The following is an 18,288-nucleotide window of genomic DNA, read 5'->3' on the forward strand; positions in this document are numbered from 1 at the left end:
TTCTCCAATCAACTAATCAGTACCATACCTGATAACATATATCTAACAGAATTGCTTTTACTCATGAGACTAAAATTTTATTATTGTGTAGCAATCTCATGACTCTTTCTTGTGTGTATTGGCCTAGCACTATTGACTTTGAAAGTCTCATATCAATCATGCAGGTGAAAGCAGAATAAAGGGTTAATGACAAGGGATGAAGTAATGGGATAATTTACTGTTGATCTTATTAAAGGGATCAGATGAAGTGTTGGTGCTTCAGGGTCTATGTATTTTTAAAATAATTTTATAAAGCACCTTTCCTTCTTGCCACTTCTCTCTAGTACCCTCTGCCTGAGTACGTAAATTACATGAGGATTATCCAGAGAGATACAAACATACTAAATAGGAAAAATACCTGTTTTAATAAATGCATACTAACAAATGTGAATATGAAGGTAGAAGGATAATGTGAATATGAAGGTAGAAGGATAGATGTTAAAGAGAGATTAACTTGTTAGTTGTCTTTATCTTTGACAAGCCAGTGAGAAACACAGTGTTCTTAGGGAATAAAATTGTATGCCTGAGAAGGAAAAATGTAAGGCTCCCATTAGCAGCCACTTGACCAGATGATGATAGTCTAACATGCTGAGAAAATCAAAAACTTAAAAGTGCACGAAAAACAATGATAGTGAGCTACTTCAATTGCTTCCATGAAAATTAGGTAAGTATCACATCAGGCTGTGTTCCCAAGAGTAAGCTTTTAGGTGCTGTCAGGCTGTCTTATGGACAGAACCTGCGACAGAAGGTTATGCAGCAGACCTTATTTATAATCTCAGTAACGAAGATCTGTTCTTTAACAGTGACCATAATGTATTTACATTCAGAATCGTCCTGGAATCTGAGAAAGCTACTAGTATTATGTTTAATATATTTTTTTTTAAAGGAAGCTACATAACAGCTAAAAGGAGCTAAGTATTGTAGGAGGCATGGACACGATGCTAGAATTAAAGATCATGTGCACAGAAATTTAAGGAGAACTGAAAGGAAGCTTATGTGACTGAATTTTAAGGTTAAAGACAAAAGGAGGGGGGTTATTAGAGTCGCAGGGGCATCTTTCAGAAAGATTAGGAGTAATTAAAGAAGTAAAAAAAAAAAGGCACCTTAAATATAAGACTGCAATTATGCAGTTGGGAAAAAAAAGGTTATAAGTTGCAAACAACAGAAAAACTTACTCAGTCCTCTTAAAGTATAGCAGCAGCAGAAAGTGTACGAGACCAACATATGATTGCTATACAAGAGATGCATTCATAGAGGATTAGTTATTTAGCTTGTTCATCCATGGAAGAAACTGGGCAGTACCATTTAGAAACCTCTTTAGGTATTGGCACAGGCCTTATCTGAAATATGAGCGTTGGTAAGAATTCCTTATGGAACAAATGGAAGGAAAACATGTCAGAATTAGTGCTTGAGTTCTGAAGGACTTGGTATGAAATAGCAAAACTTGAAACAGAGTTCACAACCTCTCTCACAAAATCATCCTGATTCCATAAAACTGGAAGGTGCATTATGTGACTGGTCTTTAAAAGAAGAGAAAAGTTTCAGGACCAATCCAGCAAGTCTGGGCTGTAAAGTCTAAAGTCCATTCTGAACAGAATAGAAAATATTCTAAAGTGAAGAGTCAATGAACAGATAAATATGCCATATCAGGGAGAGCTTAGGACTTTTTTTAAGGATTGGTCATGACTTTACAGCATTCTTCTTGAGAGTTCTCTGAGGTATAAGTTAGAGTGAATGAGAGAATAGTTAGGTAAGGTACTTGGATTTCTAAAAGACATTTACATAGTTCCATAATTATTGGCTCTAAGGAGACTAAACTGCCATAAGATTCTTGCCTGGAAGGCAATTTACTGAGAGGAAAGAAAGGACAGAGATGATGATCACTATTCACAGGGGAGGTTGGTGACCAATGATGTTCTGCAATGGTCTATGCAGAAACGAACAGTGTTCATGGTATTTATTAAATGGTGTATTGTATGGTGATGATGCTTTTACATAATAAATAGTTCAGTAGAATTAAAAATGATGGCATGAGTGAAGGCATGCTGAAAGATTCTTAGGACACTCAATTACTAGTCAGTGAAGTAGGAGATGGAATTAAATGCATGCTAATATTAAGTGATATGCACAGAGGAAGTAAATATAGTTTTATATATACACGCTGAATTTTGAGGTAACTGTTACCATTCAGGAATGATACCTAGGAGCTATGACAGTCAATTCCACTGAAATGCTACCTGAGTGTTTAGTAAAGATCGGAAAATTTTAATTAATAAATCATCACATTTAAATGATTATTAGGAAAGAAATATAGAGGGAATTCAGAAACGCCATCTTCCCATTCACCACTTCAGGACATAAGTAAATTTTGAATATTTTGTGATGTTTTGGTTCAAAATGCTCTGAGTATTAAGAGTAATACATATTTTAATTATTGATACTGTCTTAGTTGTTTTATATGTTTCGTGTTTTCTTTGTTTTTAGTGTACTTAGGAGTGAACTGTTACTTAAACAGCAAATATAGAAAAACTACTTAACCTATTTTATGTTCCAGTATTTCTGATTTCAATCTTCAACTCTTTTTTCCTTTTTGCCCACAGTCAGCTGTAGACTAGCTGTGTTGAATCAGAAGATGAATCTTTGTAGCCTTTTAATCATAACTGAGTTAGTCTCAGTCTTAAACTGAGAAAACACACTGTGTTGCCTCCTGTTCACAATGTTGAACTTGGAATGGAGGAACTATATACATTAATTATTGAGCTTTTCTTATGGATATTCTCATGTGATTTGATTGTACTTTTTCAGCATTCATTTAGTAAAACTGTTAGCAAAACTCTAAAAAAGAAGTGGGAGTAGGAAGAGAGGAACAAAACCAACTTTTATGCATTTATGTGTTAAGTAGATTAAAACCGTTATATGTTCTGTTTTCTTTTGCAGGGCCCATCTTGCTGGGATGATGTACTGATTCCAAACAGAATAACAGGTGTCTGCCAGTCCCAAAGGTGCGATGGAACTATTGCGGTAAGATATTACCATGTTTACCCAAGTACTTATGAAAATCATTCGTATCAATTCTAAACATATCAGAATTCTGCAAATTGTTGTGAATTAATGTGCAGGGTGTGCTTTAGAAGAGTTGTGTAGCATCAGATAATACACATCTCCAGTTCTTCCAGGAGAACATGGTTAGTTGCTGTGTAGGGTGAAGGAAGAAAATTTTGATTGCTTTTACTGAAGCAGAGCTCTTAGGTATTCAAGTATGCATACCTGAAATGCAGAGTGTAATACTTATGTGTAGTAAATGTTTTTTTTTCGTAATTTTATGTATAGTAATGCCCTGAAAGCTTCAGATTTCATCTTGCAAATCAGATTTTTCGTGTCAGATTTTCAAGCTTTTTGAAGCTGATTCTTTACACTGCTTGCTACTTTATGACCTGTCATGTGGTTATCGTTGTTGAAGTGTTTCTTGGGGTGATGTCAATGGAAAAACATGAGTAAGAAGCAGCACAGGCATCTCAAGCTCTTAAGAATGAGGACTTCTGTTTTTAAAAGTGTATATTTGTAGATGTTTTCATGTGTTAGGTATTGTTCAATAGTATGGAAGAGGTCTTGGAAATACTTCCTTTTCAGGAAAAAGTTTAATTTGTCTTGTTCCTTCTGGATGCTGCTTTCAAAGACAGATTGGGATGTCACGAGTGCCATTTCTCCAAAGGCATTCACCTGCTCTAGTGTAGTAATCTCTTTGTATTCCCTAGCAAAGCAATTGTGAAGTAGTGCATTCACGCAGTTCTATAGGCCTGCTTGGCCACAGATGGTGTCAGCAAACATTTTATCTAGCTTTAGGCACCACGCAGTTGTTTTAAAATAATGGGATTTATTGTTTTCTCCATGCACAGCCAGCAGAAACAGGTCTTGCTGCTTTGGGCTTCTGCTTCACAGTGTGCTCCTTGTAGTAGTGGCTCAACCACCCTCTCTGATCTGGAAGACTATTCTGTGCATCTCTATCATTGGCCTCTGTCAGGTGTGTGAGAATATTTCTCTCACATGAGCACATTTAGGTACAGATCAAATGCATTTATTTATTTACTTTTGCTATTTACCTAGATAGCCAAAAGTTGCTTTGTTCAGTGCAGAACAGCACCATAGGTTGTATGGTACCCATAAAATTGTATGAAAACTTTAGTAAAGGAAGGAATAACTTGGTCTCTGTTCTTGTCAGCTACTGTGTTCTTAAGCTAGAAACATTCCCAAACCATTAATTACCAATAAGTGAAGATAATTTCTGTGTTTAAAGAAAGGAATCTCATAATTAAACTCCTGGTTTATTTCTTAAAGACAAATTAGTTCTTCTTGCAAAGGTAGTTCTCCTTTTTAGTGCAAAGGTCATCCAATGGTGTATTTGAAGTACTGATTCAAGGGTTTCTAATATTTCTTTAATATTTGTAAGGTTTCTCAAATTATCTTAGGATTTTGTAGAAGTTTTTGTCCAAATCAATGCTGAAATTGCTGAAAATCATACTAGATCTTTCCAAGAAGACAAAAAGGAAAAAGACTTTCAAAATAGTACTAAGGAAAAAGACTCTTCAAAATAGTACTATGACAGAAAATGTAAGTGTAACGTACTATACCTAAGGGTTAAAATTAAAATGTCTCTTTCAAAGAACATTATAAAATATCAGTAACTCAGGGAAGTAGACAGAAGTGAGCTATTCCTCAATAAATTACAGGTTTGAATTTGAGTGCTCTTGGAGCTATCTTGGTTTTGTTTTTTTTGTTTTCAGTGTAATGTTAATAATTAGAACATATGCTTGCTGCTAAATAAATACAGCTGTCATGTAGCTGAACAAAAATTCTAGATACTGTACATTAAATTTTAGCTGTTATTCTGTTGAGGGTCTGGTGTTCTATTTCTTTTTTTTTGGGAAAGGTAATTTCTGATATGCTTCTGGTGAATTCAGGTTTCTATCTACAAGGTTTTTCTTTACAAGCAATCTGATAATATTTGATAGTAACTTGTCTTCAGTCGGTAAAATAGCTTCCATACTCAAAATAATACTGAGTAAGTGTTCTTATTAAGCTCATACTTCTGCAGTTCTCTGAAATACAGAATGAACATATTCTATTTATCATGTAATGTAGTGTACTTCTAATCGTGAAGAGAGGGTGTTTCTGTGTATTTAAAAATGGTATTTTTTTTGTCTCTTACCTTATGGCTTTTGAATAATATAAGCCTCAAGAACCACAGAAATAATACAGCTTTCCCCATAGAAAAGTAATAGAAAATAGAAAAGTAATTTCCCTCTGTTCGAAACAGAGCTGTAAGACTACTCTGTAAACCTCTGTAGTAGTTCTTTCATAGAAATTGGCTCTGCATCAGCCCTCCTACCCCCTGAACATGTATCAGTCACAAAAAGACACTGCTGGGTCTACAAAGCACAACGTAGAGCAAATTGTTTTGAATCTTAGAAAACTAGAAAAAGCATTACTGTTCTGTATGTGTTCCTGAGGTTCTCACTTGATGTACAGGAGTTTCTGTGTACCTAGAAATCTCAGAAACAATAAGGAAGGGTTAAACAGAACTATAATTCACATACAGTTTAAATTATTGTGCATAAGGAACAATGAAAATGACTATAATGGAAATATAAATGTACTTCTATCTAAGTTTGATATATGCCTTGCAGTTGATATAATGATGATTTTATAGTTCTAATGAAGGCTGCGTCAACTGTCTATGATAAGGAAAATGGAATAGCATTTTACTTTCTTTTCTAGTCCTCAAAACATATGTTCCATTTCAGCAAAATGTTTCTCAAAGAAGCAATAAGACTTCTGTGAACTTACTGAAGCCTCTAAATACTGGGTTTCCTTAAATATCACTATACTGTTCAAATTGAGCTTTTTTTTTTTTTTTTCCTATGGATACAGTAGGCTGCTATATTCATTTCCCAGCTATTTTTTAACTTTTTAAATGAATGTTCAGTACGTGATCATTATATATGTTTCAAACAGTCAGATTCCTCTACGCAGCAGCCACAGTATGTGTGTTTGGGGCAAGAATTTTGCAGTTGGAAGCATATTATATCTTTACTCTATTTAGCTTCAGTTTGTTTTCCCACGTTTCTCCTGTGTGATTTGCATATTGTATTTTTTTTGTATTGGAATCTTTAAGGATTTCTCATGAATGTTAGTCCTTGTCCTGCATGTTTGCACTCACTAGGCCCAAGCCTGAGGACAGAAATACCATGTAATGCTTAGATAGCCAGCCTGTACCATGGGGAGTCTGTGCTTATCTGGAATATACTGGACTACAAATTCAAGGAAACAACGTTCAGCTTGGATGATTTAAACACACAGTTTACCAAATGCTTTTTCTTTCAAGCATCCAAAGCTATTCTCAAACATCATTGCATGAAACATACTTCATTTTTTCTCCATCTCATTTGCTTTTGAGGTTCAGACCTCAGTTTCATTTGAGAATAGAAATAATTTTCTGTAGCAGTTAGTGTATCAAGTAAAGTAGTAAATTTAATGATGTTATCAAAATGTGAATATAGTAAGCTAAAGAACTATGATCTCATTATAGTATGCCTCTGATACATTGCTATATTATTCATTAATTCTTCCTTGTGTGCAGTGAAATAGTTACTTGTGAAAGGAGCTATATCTGTCTGTCCTTGCAACAGTTAGAATATTTCCAACAAATAAAATTACTTGGTAACTTTAAAAATTCTGAGATATACTTGGCATTAAGAAAACTCTTGATTTCAGTCTGTGGATTTCTTCTACTTCAGTGCTGTCCACATTAGTTTGTCTTATGCATTAAAGGTTAGTCCAGATATCACATGCTTTAAAAATGCTTGCAGTGTGATGGAACAGGAGTGTTAATTAAAATACCAGATGAGAGTTCTTTAAAGACGACCTAAAATCTGTGAAGTAAGATTATGACAGCTTCTTTATCCATCCTTGAAAAGGGAATGATTCAAATTTCACACTGGACAATCTTCAGAGTTTTTCTTACTTCCCAGAGGCTCTGAGGCCATTGCTTTTATTCCTTAGGAACTTTTACATTCTTTTATACCCTGTAGTATGAAATCTGTGCAAGTAAAATGAATAAAGCTTAAATGCAAGTGAGTGTTAGTTCAAAGTTAAGTAACAAACATCAGTGTAACCTACTTTCCTATTTTGTGACATAAGAAAGGGATAGCTAACAAATGGTCAAATAACTTTAGATAATTTTCTGAATTGAATTCTATTTCCTTCAGAAACCTATCAATTTATTGAAGACAAAATTGCTGTTCTAATCGCTAAGTTGTTGTGTTAAACATATCTAATGCTTTTGCTTGATTTGTGATTCTTTTGCATACAAAAATAAGCTTCTACATTTCTTGTGAGGGGCATCTTTGAAAGTCTATTTAGCTGAGCATAACAGTGGACAAAGTCAGTTTGACCTTTTTAAGTATGTAACTACCATCTATGTGAGGATTTTTTACTGTAACTAGAATAACTATAGAGCAGATGTACTACTCAATCATTAATTTTTATATCATAAATTATTCAAGCCAGTTACATGACTCTAATTTTGCTAGAAAAACATAAGAATCCATATGCAAGACTGAAACATTCAACAACTTACAGAACACTAAGATAGATCTAGTGTTGATGTAAAATGTCATTTTCAAAATGTTTGTGAGCCTTCTAATCAATCACAACAGTGTATGTATCATTCTCACAACACATCTTTAACAATACAGCAGCAGACCAGAACATAATTGCTTTAAATTACTTAATTTATTTGAGCTGTACAAGCAATTTTCTAGTATGCCCTGGCTTTGATCCTTCAAAAAACTTTCATAGACATGTTAGTGCTAGTTTTAGAAGTTTAGAAGTTAGAATATATGGAAAGAAGTTACGTTGCTTCGCTTTTTTCTTTATTTACATGATAAACGTTTCTGCCCCAAAGCCTAATTTTACATGGCAATATGCTGTGTGTGCTAGAATTTCATTTTAAATTTCTGGTTCTGTGTAACTGTTTGGTAATCCAGAATTGCTGAGGTATAAAATATGAAGCTGAAAGGTGTGGTAGGGGAATCCTTTGCACAACAGTAACTTCCATTTTTTTTAATCGGCATGCATGTATAAGCGGTCCATAGATACAAAAGCAGAAGGAATGTTTAAATCATTTCATCCAACCTACTGTGTAACGTGAGTTGTGTGTTGATGCCTGTAGAGTTCAACTATACCTTGTACTTTACATGAATAATCTGAAACGTAATTTAATATTAAAAAAAAATCACTTTCCTGTCCTTAATCATACGTTTACCTATTTGCATCACTCTGAGCAGTTTTCAACATATCTAGTAAACTTCATGCCTCAGAACCAGTCATGCACAGATGCCATTAGTGCCAACTACAGAAATGTTACAGTCTACTTGCTTGTGTAGATACCAGTAGCTTTTTAAAGCAATTTAACCATGATATTACCTTGAGGGTTTTGGTTCATACAGTTACCTACCAAAAACCTCAGTACTTTCAAATTACTACCTCCCTGGATAGAGTCTTCCTTCTGCATGTATGGCCCTTGTCTCTGAAGGTGCAATGTTACTTCCTGACTGCTTTAAAATGCCGATTATGTGGTTTACCTCAGCTGAACAAGCTGTCCATAGGGTTTTGTCAGTTACTTGCACTTTTCATTATTTTACGCTCCCCTAGACTTCTGGTCTTCTGAAAAATTTGATTAATTACTTTTTCTTCCAGAAAATTAACAAGTGCTTTGAATAGCATAGGGCTAAGAGATGATCATTGCAAGACCACCTTGAAAAACACTATTTGATGACTCACTTTGCAAAATTACATTTTGAAATAAATTAGTTAAATCCATCTAACGTTGATCTATTATAGTTCTAGTTCTGTAATCAAAATGTCAGTTCTGTATCAAATGCCACAGAAACCTGTGTAAATTGCAACATTGATATTATGCTGTTCTGCTAAACTTGTAATCTCATAAAAATGTCAGATTAGTCTGATGGTGTCTAGTTACCATAAGCCCTTGTTGATTTACATTATTTCTTTCTTAAGAAAGTTGCATTTTTTAATAATGCATCATTTCTTTATTAAAAATTACCAAATTTGTTCTATCCAGGGCTGGTGTCAGTTTTACATGCCTGTAATTACCTAGATTACCTCTTATAAAGCTGTCCTTGGTTATGATATGATGTGGTTTTGTTTCTGTAAAATCATCCTTATAAAACTGTGGTTTTGTTTTTATTTTATTTTGCCACCAGTGTGTTTTTGAAGTGTATATTGGTGGGGTGGGGAAACAGCAAATAAAACAGCAGACTTAGAGTAACCTATCAAGGTGCTGTAATTAAATTGCAGTGTGTTTTTTTTTTTTTTTTGCTAGACCTTTAAATTAATGTACTTAGCTTTTTTACCTGTAATTACTATTATCTCAAATGCTTGAATAGTGAAGAAACAAACAAGGCAGTTGACTTTTTTTGTATGTAAAGGTCCATAATATGTTGTAGACTTCTTTACATTGTAGTTGCAGATTATTTCAACTCCGTTTTAACTTCCCAATTACCTATTTAGGAAACTATAATTAGATCTTTGTTTTGCAGATATTCTCAAAGTAACCTTGTTCTGGAGTCGATCAATGTTTCATTTATAAAGAAATTCTGTTATTCCATTCTACAGCAGAAAAATCAATGATAGGTAAAGAACTGAATTATAAAATAGAATTAATTCTATACAAAGACAGAAAAACTGAATTATTTATCTTGGGGAGAAAACTAAAGGCTTTTATTATTAAAATCTGTCCTCATCTTAAAAAAAAAAAAGTGAATATTCACTCTTTCCCAGTAGAAATACGTTATTTTCCACAGTATGTTGGATACTTCTTATGGGTCATAGGTAAGTATCAAAGCCTACCATCAGCAAATATCACAAGTATGATTTAGATCAATTGGTCACATACTGCACAAAAAAAAAAAATTGTTCTTTTAAAGTGTTCTTAAGAAGCTATACTTTTTAAACAATGCGTAATTTTGTGGATCATAAAAAAAAAAAAAATGTAAAGCTGAAGTCAGGCCAGGTCCTTGGATCTGTTCTTCAGTTTTCTCAATATCACCTATGAAGAATTCCTTATTACTTCTGTAAGCTGACATTATGTAGACATTCTGGCAAACCCGAAGGAGCTTGTGTATTTGTACTCTGTATTGAATGGTTTCAGGAGGTTTAGTTGATCTTTCCTCTATTGCAATCCTCAGTATTTACATGTGAGGAAATGTCACAGTTTTGTAGAAGATCAAACAAACTATCTTGAAGATTATAATGCTTTCAAACAAATTCTTTGCTCTTTGATGTTCTTCAGTTGTTAACTCTGCTACTCAAGGGGAGGAGGGGGAGACACAACTTTGTTGCTCATTATTTTTTGTATCTCCAGAAAATTTCTGAAAACATGCATGTTAATTGTGCTTTCAGAGAGATTTTTTTTTCTGGTGTCTAATTTTGTCTTCTGTGAACAATTACTTTGCATCATCATTCTCAGCTGCTATGTTTTGTTGGTCTTTTGAAATAGCCTTTAGAAAATAAGCAGTTCTGAGCACAGCTTCACATCTCCTTCAATAAGAGCTCTTGAAAATCTTTTCAAACGGTGTAGGTGCCTCATCATTTTTGAAGCAGTTTCAGGTGAGCTGAAGATCTGTCCTGTAACAAGAATTGTTGAGAGTTTTTGCAAGACCAATATCTTAGATTACCAAGTCAACAACTTCTCTGTTTTGATGCCCTTGGGTTTGTTGAAATAGCAGTTAATGTCTTATAAATGATAATTTTATATCCTTCTTGAGACAGTATCAAGGGCCCGATTTTATAGAAAGTGAGCAGAGTGCAGTTGGACATCATGCAACCAAATCATTCCCAGCCTCTGTAATTCCATTGCCTCTGCCAAAAGGGAGATAGTATCAGCAAGCCAAAACTGAATGAAAATGCCCCTTTTATACTTTGGAGATTTTACTTTTAGAAATGTCTGAAAAACGTGTCAATGATGCACTGCAGTGAGGAACTCTCTATCTGTGCTGTGGTAGCATGTATCATAAAGTCATAAAGACGTGACAACAGTAATGTTGCTTCACTGTCCCAAGTTCGTAACATTCGTTTCTTGGCCTGATTGTGCTCACTTCCAGTTGTTATGATGTTCAAAACAACCGCAGGGAGATTCTTTGTTGCACGGTGCGTGCTTACCCTGTGGAAGTCTTTACTGTGATGCATTGTGGAAATTCCAATGGATTCATAGAGTGACAAAGAATTAGAAGAGAAATCCATTGGGAACTGTTAAACACTAAGATACCTATTCTGTGTTAGGAAGTTTGAGTACAAGTTGCTGGAGATTGGGAATGTACTCTAGGGTGATACCATGTTAGGTTTGCCCTGTGCATGTGTGTGGTGTGTTTTTTAATTATAAAGGCATACTCAAGGCATCTACTGTTAACTTGCTATTAGAGACAAGGCATTGGCTAGATAGACTGGTGTATGCTGTACGTGACCATTCCTGAAATAGCCAGATGTCACTGGAACAGGTAATTTAAAGAAGCCACATAGTATTAGACTGAGATAAGAAGGATGAATATGACCAAGTATTTATTGCAAACTATTTAATGGCTCAAGTTTTCCAGTTTACACAGGGGATGGGAGTGCGCAGAGTCATAGTTATACCTAGCTAAATATAAAAGGGAAGCACACTCCAAATTCAGTATATCATATTCTTATACCTGACAGAAATGTGGGAAGAAGGTGTTATTTCTGTTGGCACATGTTATTGCCATATATTGTCCTGTGCCTAGTTGTAAGAGCAGTGTTACGGTCATCCTATTTGTGTTGTATGTTGCTCTACAGGTTGTTCCTGTGTATTATTTGGAGGTGATTTTACTGTTCAGGTATTTGATCTGCTAAAGTTTTAGAGAAGTTGCAGACATTCAGGGTCCTAAACAAACTGAGAAGCAGTAAGTGAAACTATGAATTAAATGCTGTTATATTTAAATGCTGTTATATTGAAAGTGGAAATATACTCAAGAAGGTATGGTACAATCAGTTCCAAACCTTAATGTTGTGCCTACTCAAGTTTGTTTCACAAATCAGACCTAATTTTCTTTCAAATAAACACAGAGTGTTTATTTTTTTTCTTTGCATGCAGTGTTTAGTGTGTTCAGGGGTAGTTCTTTGTAATTTAGTGAAGTTCAGTAATGCTTTCAGTGAGTCTTTTGTTGCTTGTTGCGCATGATATAAATGATATGCTACTGTTGGCAACTATGGCATGTTCATACTGAAGACCAAAACTTTGGATTTCCCTTCAAGCATGCAACATTCTTCCAATCATCTATCCACAATCAAACTGAATGAAGGTGATTTTGTCTGGGTGCAGTGTAGTTATAGAGGAGTCTCTCCTCAAAAAATGTCAGGCAGTATTTATACAAAAGAGCATGCTTTCTTCATTCATATCTGGCAAGTTCTGTTACTGAGCATTTAATAACTGTCACTTTGCAGGCAAGCATACTGTGTGATATATTCTGTTAGATCTCAAAGCTGCTGTGAAATTTACCTTGGCATGAAGTCTCTTTTCCACCTATGGATGAAGTGTTTGAGTTTTTCCACTATGCTACTTAAAGGCATGTGGGCAAAGTAACTACAGTTAAGAGGTGTTTTTTTTTCCTCTCTCTCATGAAAAGCCATCCATACTTACACTGATGCCAGGAGATGAAGAGAGGACCTGAGAGCCCTTTCTAGGGAAACAGGCTTCAACCTTTTGATGCCCAAAGCTGTCTCCCACTGCTGCCCCACCGTTGCAACATCAGAATTGACACAGAAGTATTGGAATTGCATCAGTTGGTTTTGTTTTCCTTTGCTTTAGAGAAAATTCACATGCTTCTCCTGCCTAAGTGGTAACCACTTAAAAGTAACTCCTCACTAAATGCCACTGTTAGAATGGCATTAGAAGGTGTAATTGTGCATATCTCATTTCAAAACAAAAATATCAGTGCCCTATAAACCTGAGGTTGTAAAGTTAAGGGGAAAAATAACACTCACTGAATCAAACAGATTGATTCATGGAAGCTTTATCTTAAACACTGCTACAAAATAGTGCCTAGCTTGCAGGATCACTAACCTGTCAATAAGGATTTGCTGTGATGACTTAATTCTTGTTATTCACAGGTTTTGCTAGTGCATTTGTATAGATGGAATTCTGTGAGAATCTTCTTTAGCTGATTTTTCTAGCTTAGAGGAATTTAACCTAACAAGTTTGTGCAGTTGAATTCAACTTAGATTTCTAAGTAAAGGTAGAAGTCACGATTATTCTTTGAAAATGTTCACATAATTTACATATTTCTAAACAAGATAGGAACTGTGCTGAAAAAATTGGGTCCATGTTAAAGAACAACAATAAAACAACCCCCAAATCAAAAGCAAGTGGCAACAATTAGAAGAACCTCTTTAACAAGTGACCTACATATGCTAGCATAGTATTTGTTGCTACATTTGAAGTAATGTTGTTTTCCATAACTCTACATGTTTTCTTTTTGTTTTAACAACTGTGTGATGTCATGCACTCAGACACTGAGTTCACTTTGAATATATTTAGCCTCTTGGAATGTGCTTCCTGAGGACCTGTTTTTCATTTTCTTATTTAGAGAACTTCTGTGATTTGGGAAGGCTTACAATAAGCAATGCACGTTACCTAGGAGATAGTTTACTGTTAGACAAAGATTTTTTTTTTTTAAGGGAAAAATGCTCATTTTTACATCAAGTGGCATAGTAGAAGGTCAGATTATTCTCAGTGACCTTAAGATAGACTTACAGCATGTCTATGTTCAGCACAGGCAGCCAAGGTTTCAGGGTGCCTGTCAAGAAATTGCACTAAAGCGTAATTCAGGTCACTGGATACCTGAGACTTCAATTTCATGAAACATTTGTGTATTATGTCTGGGACATCTTATAATACGTGAATTTGTTTTCCCTGGTTACTTTCCTCAAGAGCAAGCAAATTGCATGCTAGAAAAATTTGCGTTAGTGTTTGCACTGGTCTGCCAATTTTCAGCAAGGCAGAGGCACAGCGCGCCCCTGGCCCTGCTTCCTGATAATGCTCAGCCTGGGGATCTGAACCGATACACTCCAGAGGGGACCGTGTGCTTCTCTGGAATTAATTTCTATAGAGGACTGTCTCTTGATACAGTAGTTGCCTGTTTCATCCAGTATGTGGAGAAAAGGGTGCCTCACCTGCTACATCTCTGCAGAAGTGCACAGCCCCTTCTGGTGGGCCTGTGCAGAGTCATCGTGGCTTCTGCACTACCTGTGCGAGGTAAACCAGAACAACCAATTCCAGCAGTACACAGGGGACCTTAGTTTGAGAAAGTAATATGGCATGTGTTGGGGGTGTTGTGCTTGTGTTTTTTTTGTTTTGTTTTGCAGATAGTGATCTTGAGTATCCTAAGTTTCATCCCGAAGCTGAGCTTTTGGGACTGATTTCCAGTCCCTGCCCTCCGTGCTACTTCAGAATTTTGCATGACAGGCCAGATAAAATACGGATCATGTGTATTTGTGTTTGCAGGAATGTAGTTGTGTACCCCTTTCTGTAAGGCTGAAGCTCACTCTGTGTTCAGGAAAGTGTTGAACTCAGATTTTCTAATTCCTACATACATGTGTTTATTTTCCAAGGTGTTGCTGAGTGAAGTCCTATTATGGTTCTGGAAAAAGTGACCGGAAAGGTTACTTGTCCTATTAAAGGCTGGACTTGCTATCATAGGCAGTGTTTTAGAAGTGATGACTTTTCTTTCTTCAAGAGCAGGTCGTAGTGTGTTAGTAGTTAAATGAGAAGTTCAAAGTGTAAATGTTTGAAGGGGGGAAAGGAAAGCAAAGCCACAATAGATACCAAGGTGTAATTTCCATCTGAAATTAAAGGGCACACTTTTAGGATGCTGCAGATTTGCACCTTTAAATGAAGCATGTGTTTTACAGATGTATATATTTCCCAATTTTACCTACAATTACCCTGAAGGAATTGCTTTATGCAATGTACTTATACAAGGTCTTCTATGTATTCAGTACATATTCATGAACACGTAGGCTATGTGGTGGAAAGTTGGTTTGTAAATTTGCGTGACCTTTCCTAATGAATATGGCTGCTATTCAATAAGATAATGCCTGTGCAGAGAGCACAGCAGTAGGAAAACTGCACAGGCGATGGTAACTGCATGGCAGTGTTTGGCAAACACTTGTTGCTTAATTGCTTATGCCATCTATGGGAGAATTTTGGAGTCTGAGAAAAGATTTGTCATAACAAATGCTGTAATAGACCTGTTATGTTTATGTGAACATAACATTTGTGAGGCCAAATTCATCTCTGTTGGCTCAGTTACCCCTGCAAGCTTTACATCCTGCACAGAGGATTTGAGCCAAACAGATCAGTATCTCTGCGTTTGGCTCTGTCTCCACATACCTTTGAATGCAAGTCAGGGGCAGCTTTAATTTCTGCCAGTTTTTCTGCTGGAGCACTGCTGGTGCTAGGAGCGCCAGCGTGCTGGTCACCGTGAATTAGCGCATCTTTCCCGTGCACTCCATGGCCATGATCACCCGTATCTTTACAGCACTGGGAACTTGTAGCACTGTTGGAACCTTTGTGTTGAAGAGAATGCATCCAGATAGTGGTTTCTGTTTGATGTCCAAGGCATCAAACAGTGTTGAAATGAGTGGTTTCTGTTTGATTGTCCATGTCTTTCAGGTTTCTGATAGCAAACATCAAAACACTGATTTTGGTGGCTCATCGGTAACTAAGTTATTGATTTTTCCATGCATAAAACTGGAATAAAATTGTTTAATAATAAAGATAGTTAAAATAGCTTTTCAAAAATATACTTCTGATATAACTTGCAAGTTCAAGCTTTGGCAGTTTTAATTGCTTTGTGAGACAGATCTTCAAAATAACTTTCTGAAATGTCAAATGGAGAACATAGCAATGTGTGATGTTTACAGAAAACATTTTATACTGTTCATACAGTATTTGTTCTCTTAGTAAAAAATTCTTCTACTGTATAAATCCACTTTTAGTCACACTTTCAGACATACATTTTGATCCTAGTGACGAAGACAGTTGCTATTTACAGGAATTCTGTTGTCTGAATTCAGAATGAATTTTCAGCTACTTTAGGTAGAAATCTACTTAGCAGAAATCAGGAAGCAGGAAGTGTTTTGCAGTAGAGAAGAGGCCAGGCCCACAGGCACTTGCCTCGTCAGAAAACCTCAAGAAATCAGAAGAGCATTGGCACCATTTAGTTTAAAAAAAAAAAAAAAAAAAAAAAAAGGCGTGCTCTTAGAAGTAGAGGGAGATGCAAAACATGCCATGCATAGCATTACAAGGAGAGCCACAAGGTCAAACGTTGCTGGTAAAATTCCTTACGCTCCAAGGCCAAATGGCACAGCATGGCTTCTCTGTAGCCACCAAGCTTCCTCAGTCCCCAGAAGAAGAATGCAAACCACCTTCTGGGAGCTGTGCCTGGGTGCACCCATGCCTGAACTGTGCGAGGTGCTCATTGGCCCATCTGAAGCATGCCAGGGACCTAACACCGCAACTGTGCGGCAACTGTGCTCAGTCACCTAGAAATGTTCCCGGATAAGGTTTAAGAGTCAGCAGTTCGCTAGTGTGGGAATAGGAATAGCCATATTGTGCCTGGATGCTAATTTTAAGTTAGGATTATTTTATTTTTTTTTTTCTGTTTGGTTTTGTAATGAAGGCAGTCTGAATAGCTAAAGGTTTGCTGGGAAAACCGAATTAAATCACTGTAGTGAAAACAATCTATCAAGATTCCATCAGCGTTATTTTAAAACTATGCAAACAGCTATCTACACTAGACAATAAGGCTATCTATGAAATTCTCAAAGGAAAAATGTCCACATCTTTCTGTTTTAAACAATAATAATAATAAAAACACTTTTCAAATCAGATACTGTGCTGTTAACCTCCGATTAATATTGGCTTTTTCTGTACTGGTACGTACATAAAATAAGTTTGTCATGTTAAATGTTTATTTAACTTATTTGCTACATTTTTCAGGTACCTTATGCTAGAAACTATAGGCAAGAGTACAGTATAAACATTTTTTGTATAATAAGATTAGAGAGGAGATGATGAATTTCCCACTGTGACTTGTTTTCTACATCATCTTGCATATATATGCAAGATCTGTATGTATATTGAATTAATTAAAAAATAACAGGAAACAATGAAAAACATTAAATTAAATGTCATGGAACAAATTCAGTTATTTACTGCTAAGAATTAACTGAGTTTTGCCATAGCAGCCAAAGAGAAGAGGTTTTTTTTTCTGTTTTGTGTTTTTTTGTTGTTTTTTCTCCCTTCCACTTCCTTCATTTAGTGCAGCTTTCTGGAATCTTCAAGAACCTCTAGAAACCTCCCAAAACCTCTGGGAAAGTTTTTCTAGGGCTTTAATCTGTGAAGCCCTGTGTTGTTAAAGAACAATTTATAAGTCATCATACAAAAAGCGAGGAGCTAAAACCATTGTATGACGCATATAAACTGTAGAAACAGGCAAACCTTTTTTTTTTTTTTTTTTTGGGGGGTGGGGTGGAGAGGCTTCTTCAGGAAGAACGTTTCCATTTCATCCACTAAAAAGTGTTACCTTCTGGAACATGCTGGTATCAGCAGAGTCTTTCTTCTGTTATTTTAAGGAAGTTGATAAGATAAATTTTTCATGGTGTTCTTGTTTCATTAGTACCATTTTTTTTTTTTGTCATAACAGCCAGAAATTTGAAGCTTTCTCTATAGAAGGGAGAAATTGATGGTGGAAGTGTTTTTATAATATTTTTTATACAGAGAATGTAATTTCCTTGTTTCCCTGAAATCAAGAGCACAGTTCCTTCTAGCCCACTGCTTGATTTCCATTCAGAGACCTCACTGGGCGGGGGGGTGGAATCACTTTTTTCTCAGGCCTGCATCACTAGAACTAGGTGAAACTGTGTTGGAAGCTCCTGTTTTCTTTTTATAGGTATACCAAATTCTCAAAACAGTATCTGGTAACAACTGCTCATGTTTAGGGTGAAGGTTGAAGTTACTTCAGCCGCTTGGCTTCATCCCTAGACTATGCCTGCCTTAGTGAGTAGTGATGGCCAGTAGGAATAAAGTTTCTGGAGCAAAACACTTGGAGCTGAGAGTCATTTACCCATGTGTTTTAGGGTGGGTTTCCT

At 35.8% G+C, this 18,288-nt stretch overlaps 1 protein-coding gene across 1 annotated transcript in view; it reads left to right on the top strand.

Moving 5' to 3' along the window:
- PRKN (parkin RBR E3 ubiquitin protein ligase) overlaps positions 1-18,288 on the top strand; it is a 775,548-nt gene that overhangs the window by 361,162 nt on the left and 396,098 nt on the right. The window contains exon 5 of the mRNA XM_082758445.1: positions 2,977-3,060. Coding sequence (XP_082614571.1) covers positions 2,977-3,060 — 84 coding nt within the window. The remainder of the gene's footprint in view (positions 1-2,976; positions 3,061-18,288) is intronic.

This window comes from Aythya marila (genome assembly GCF_965140915.1).
Source record: "Aythya marila genome assembly, chromosome: 3".
Taxonomy (NCBI): domain Eukaryota; kingdom Metazoa; phylum Chordata; class Aves; order Anseriformes; family Anatidae; genus Aythya; species Aythya marila.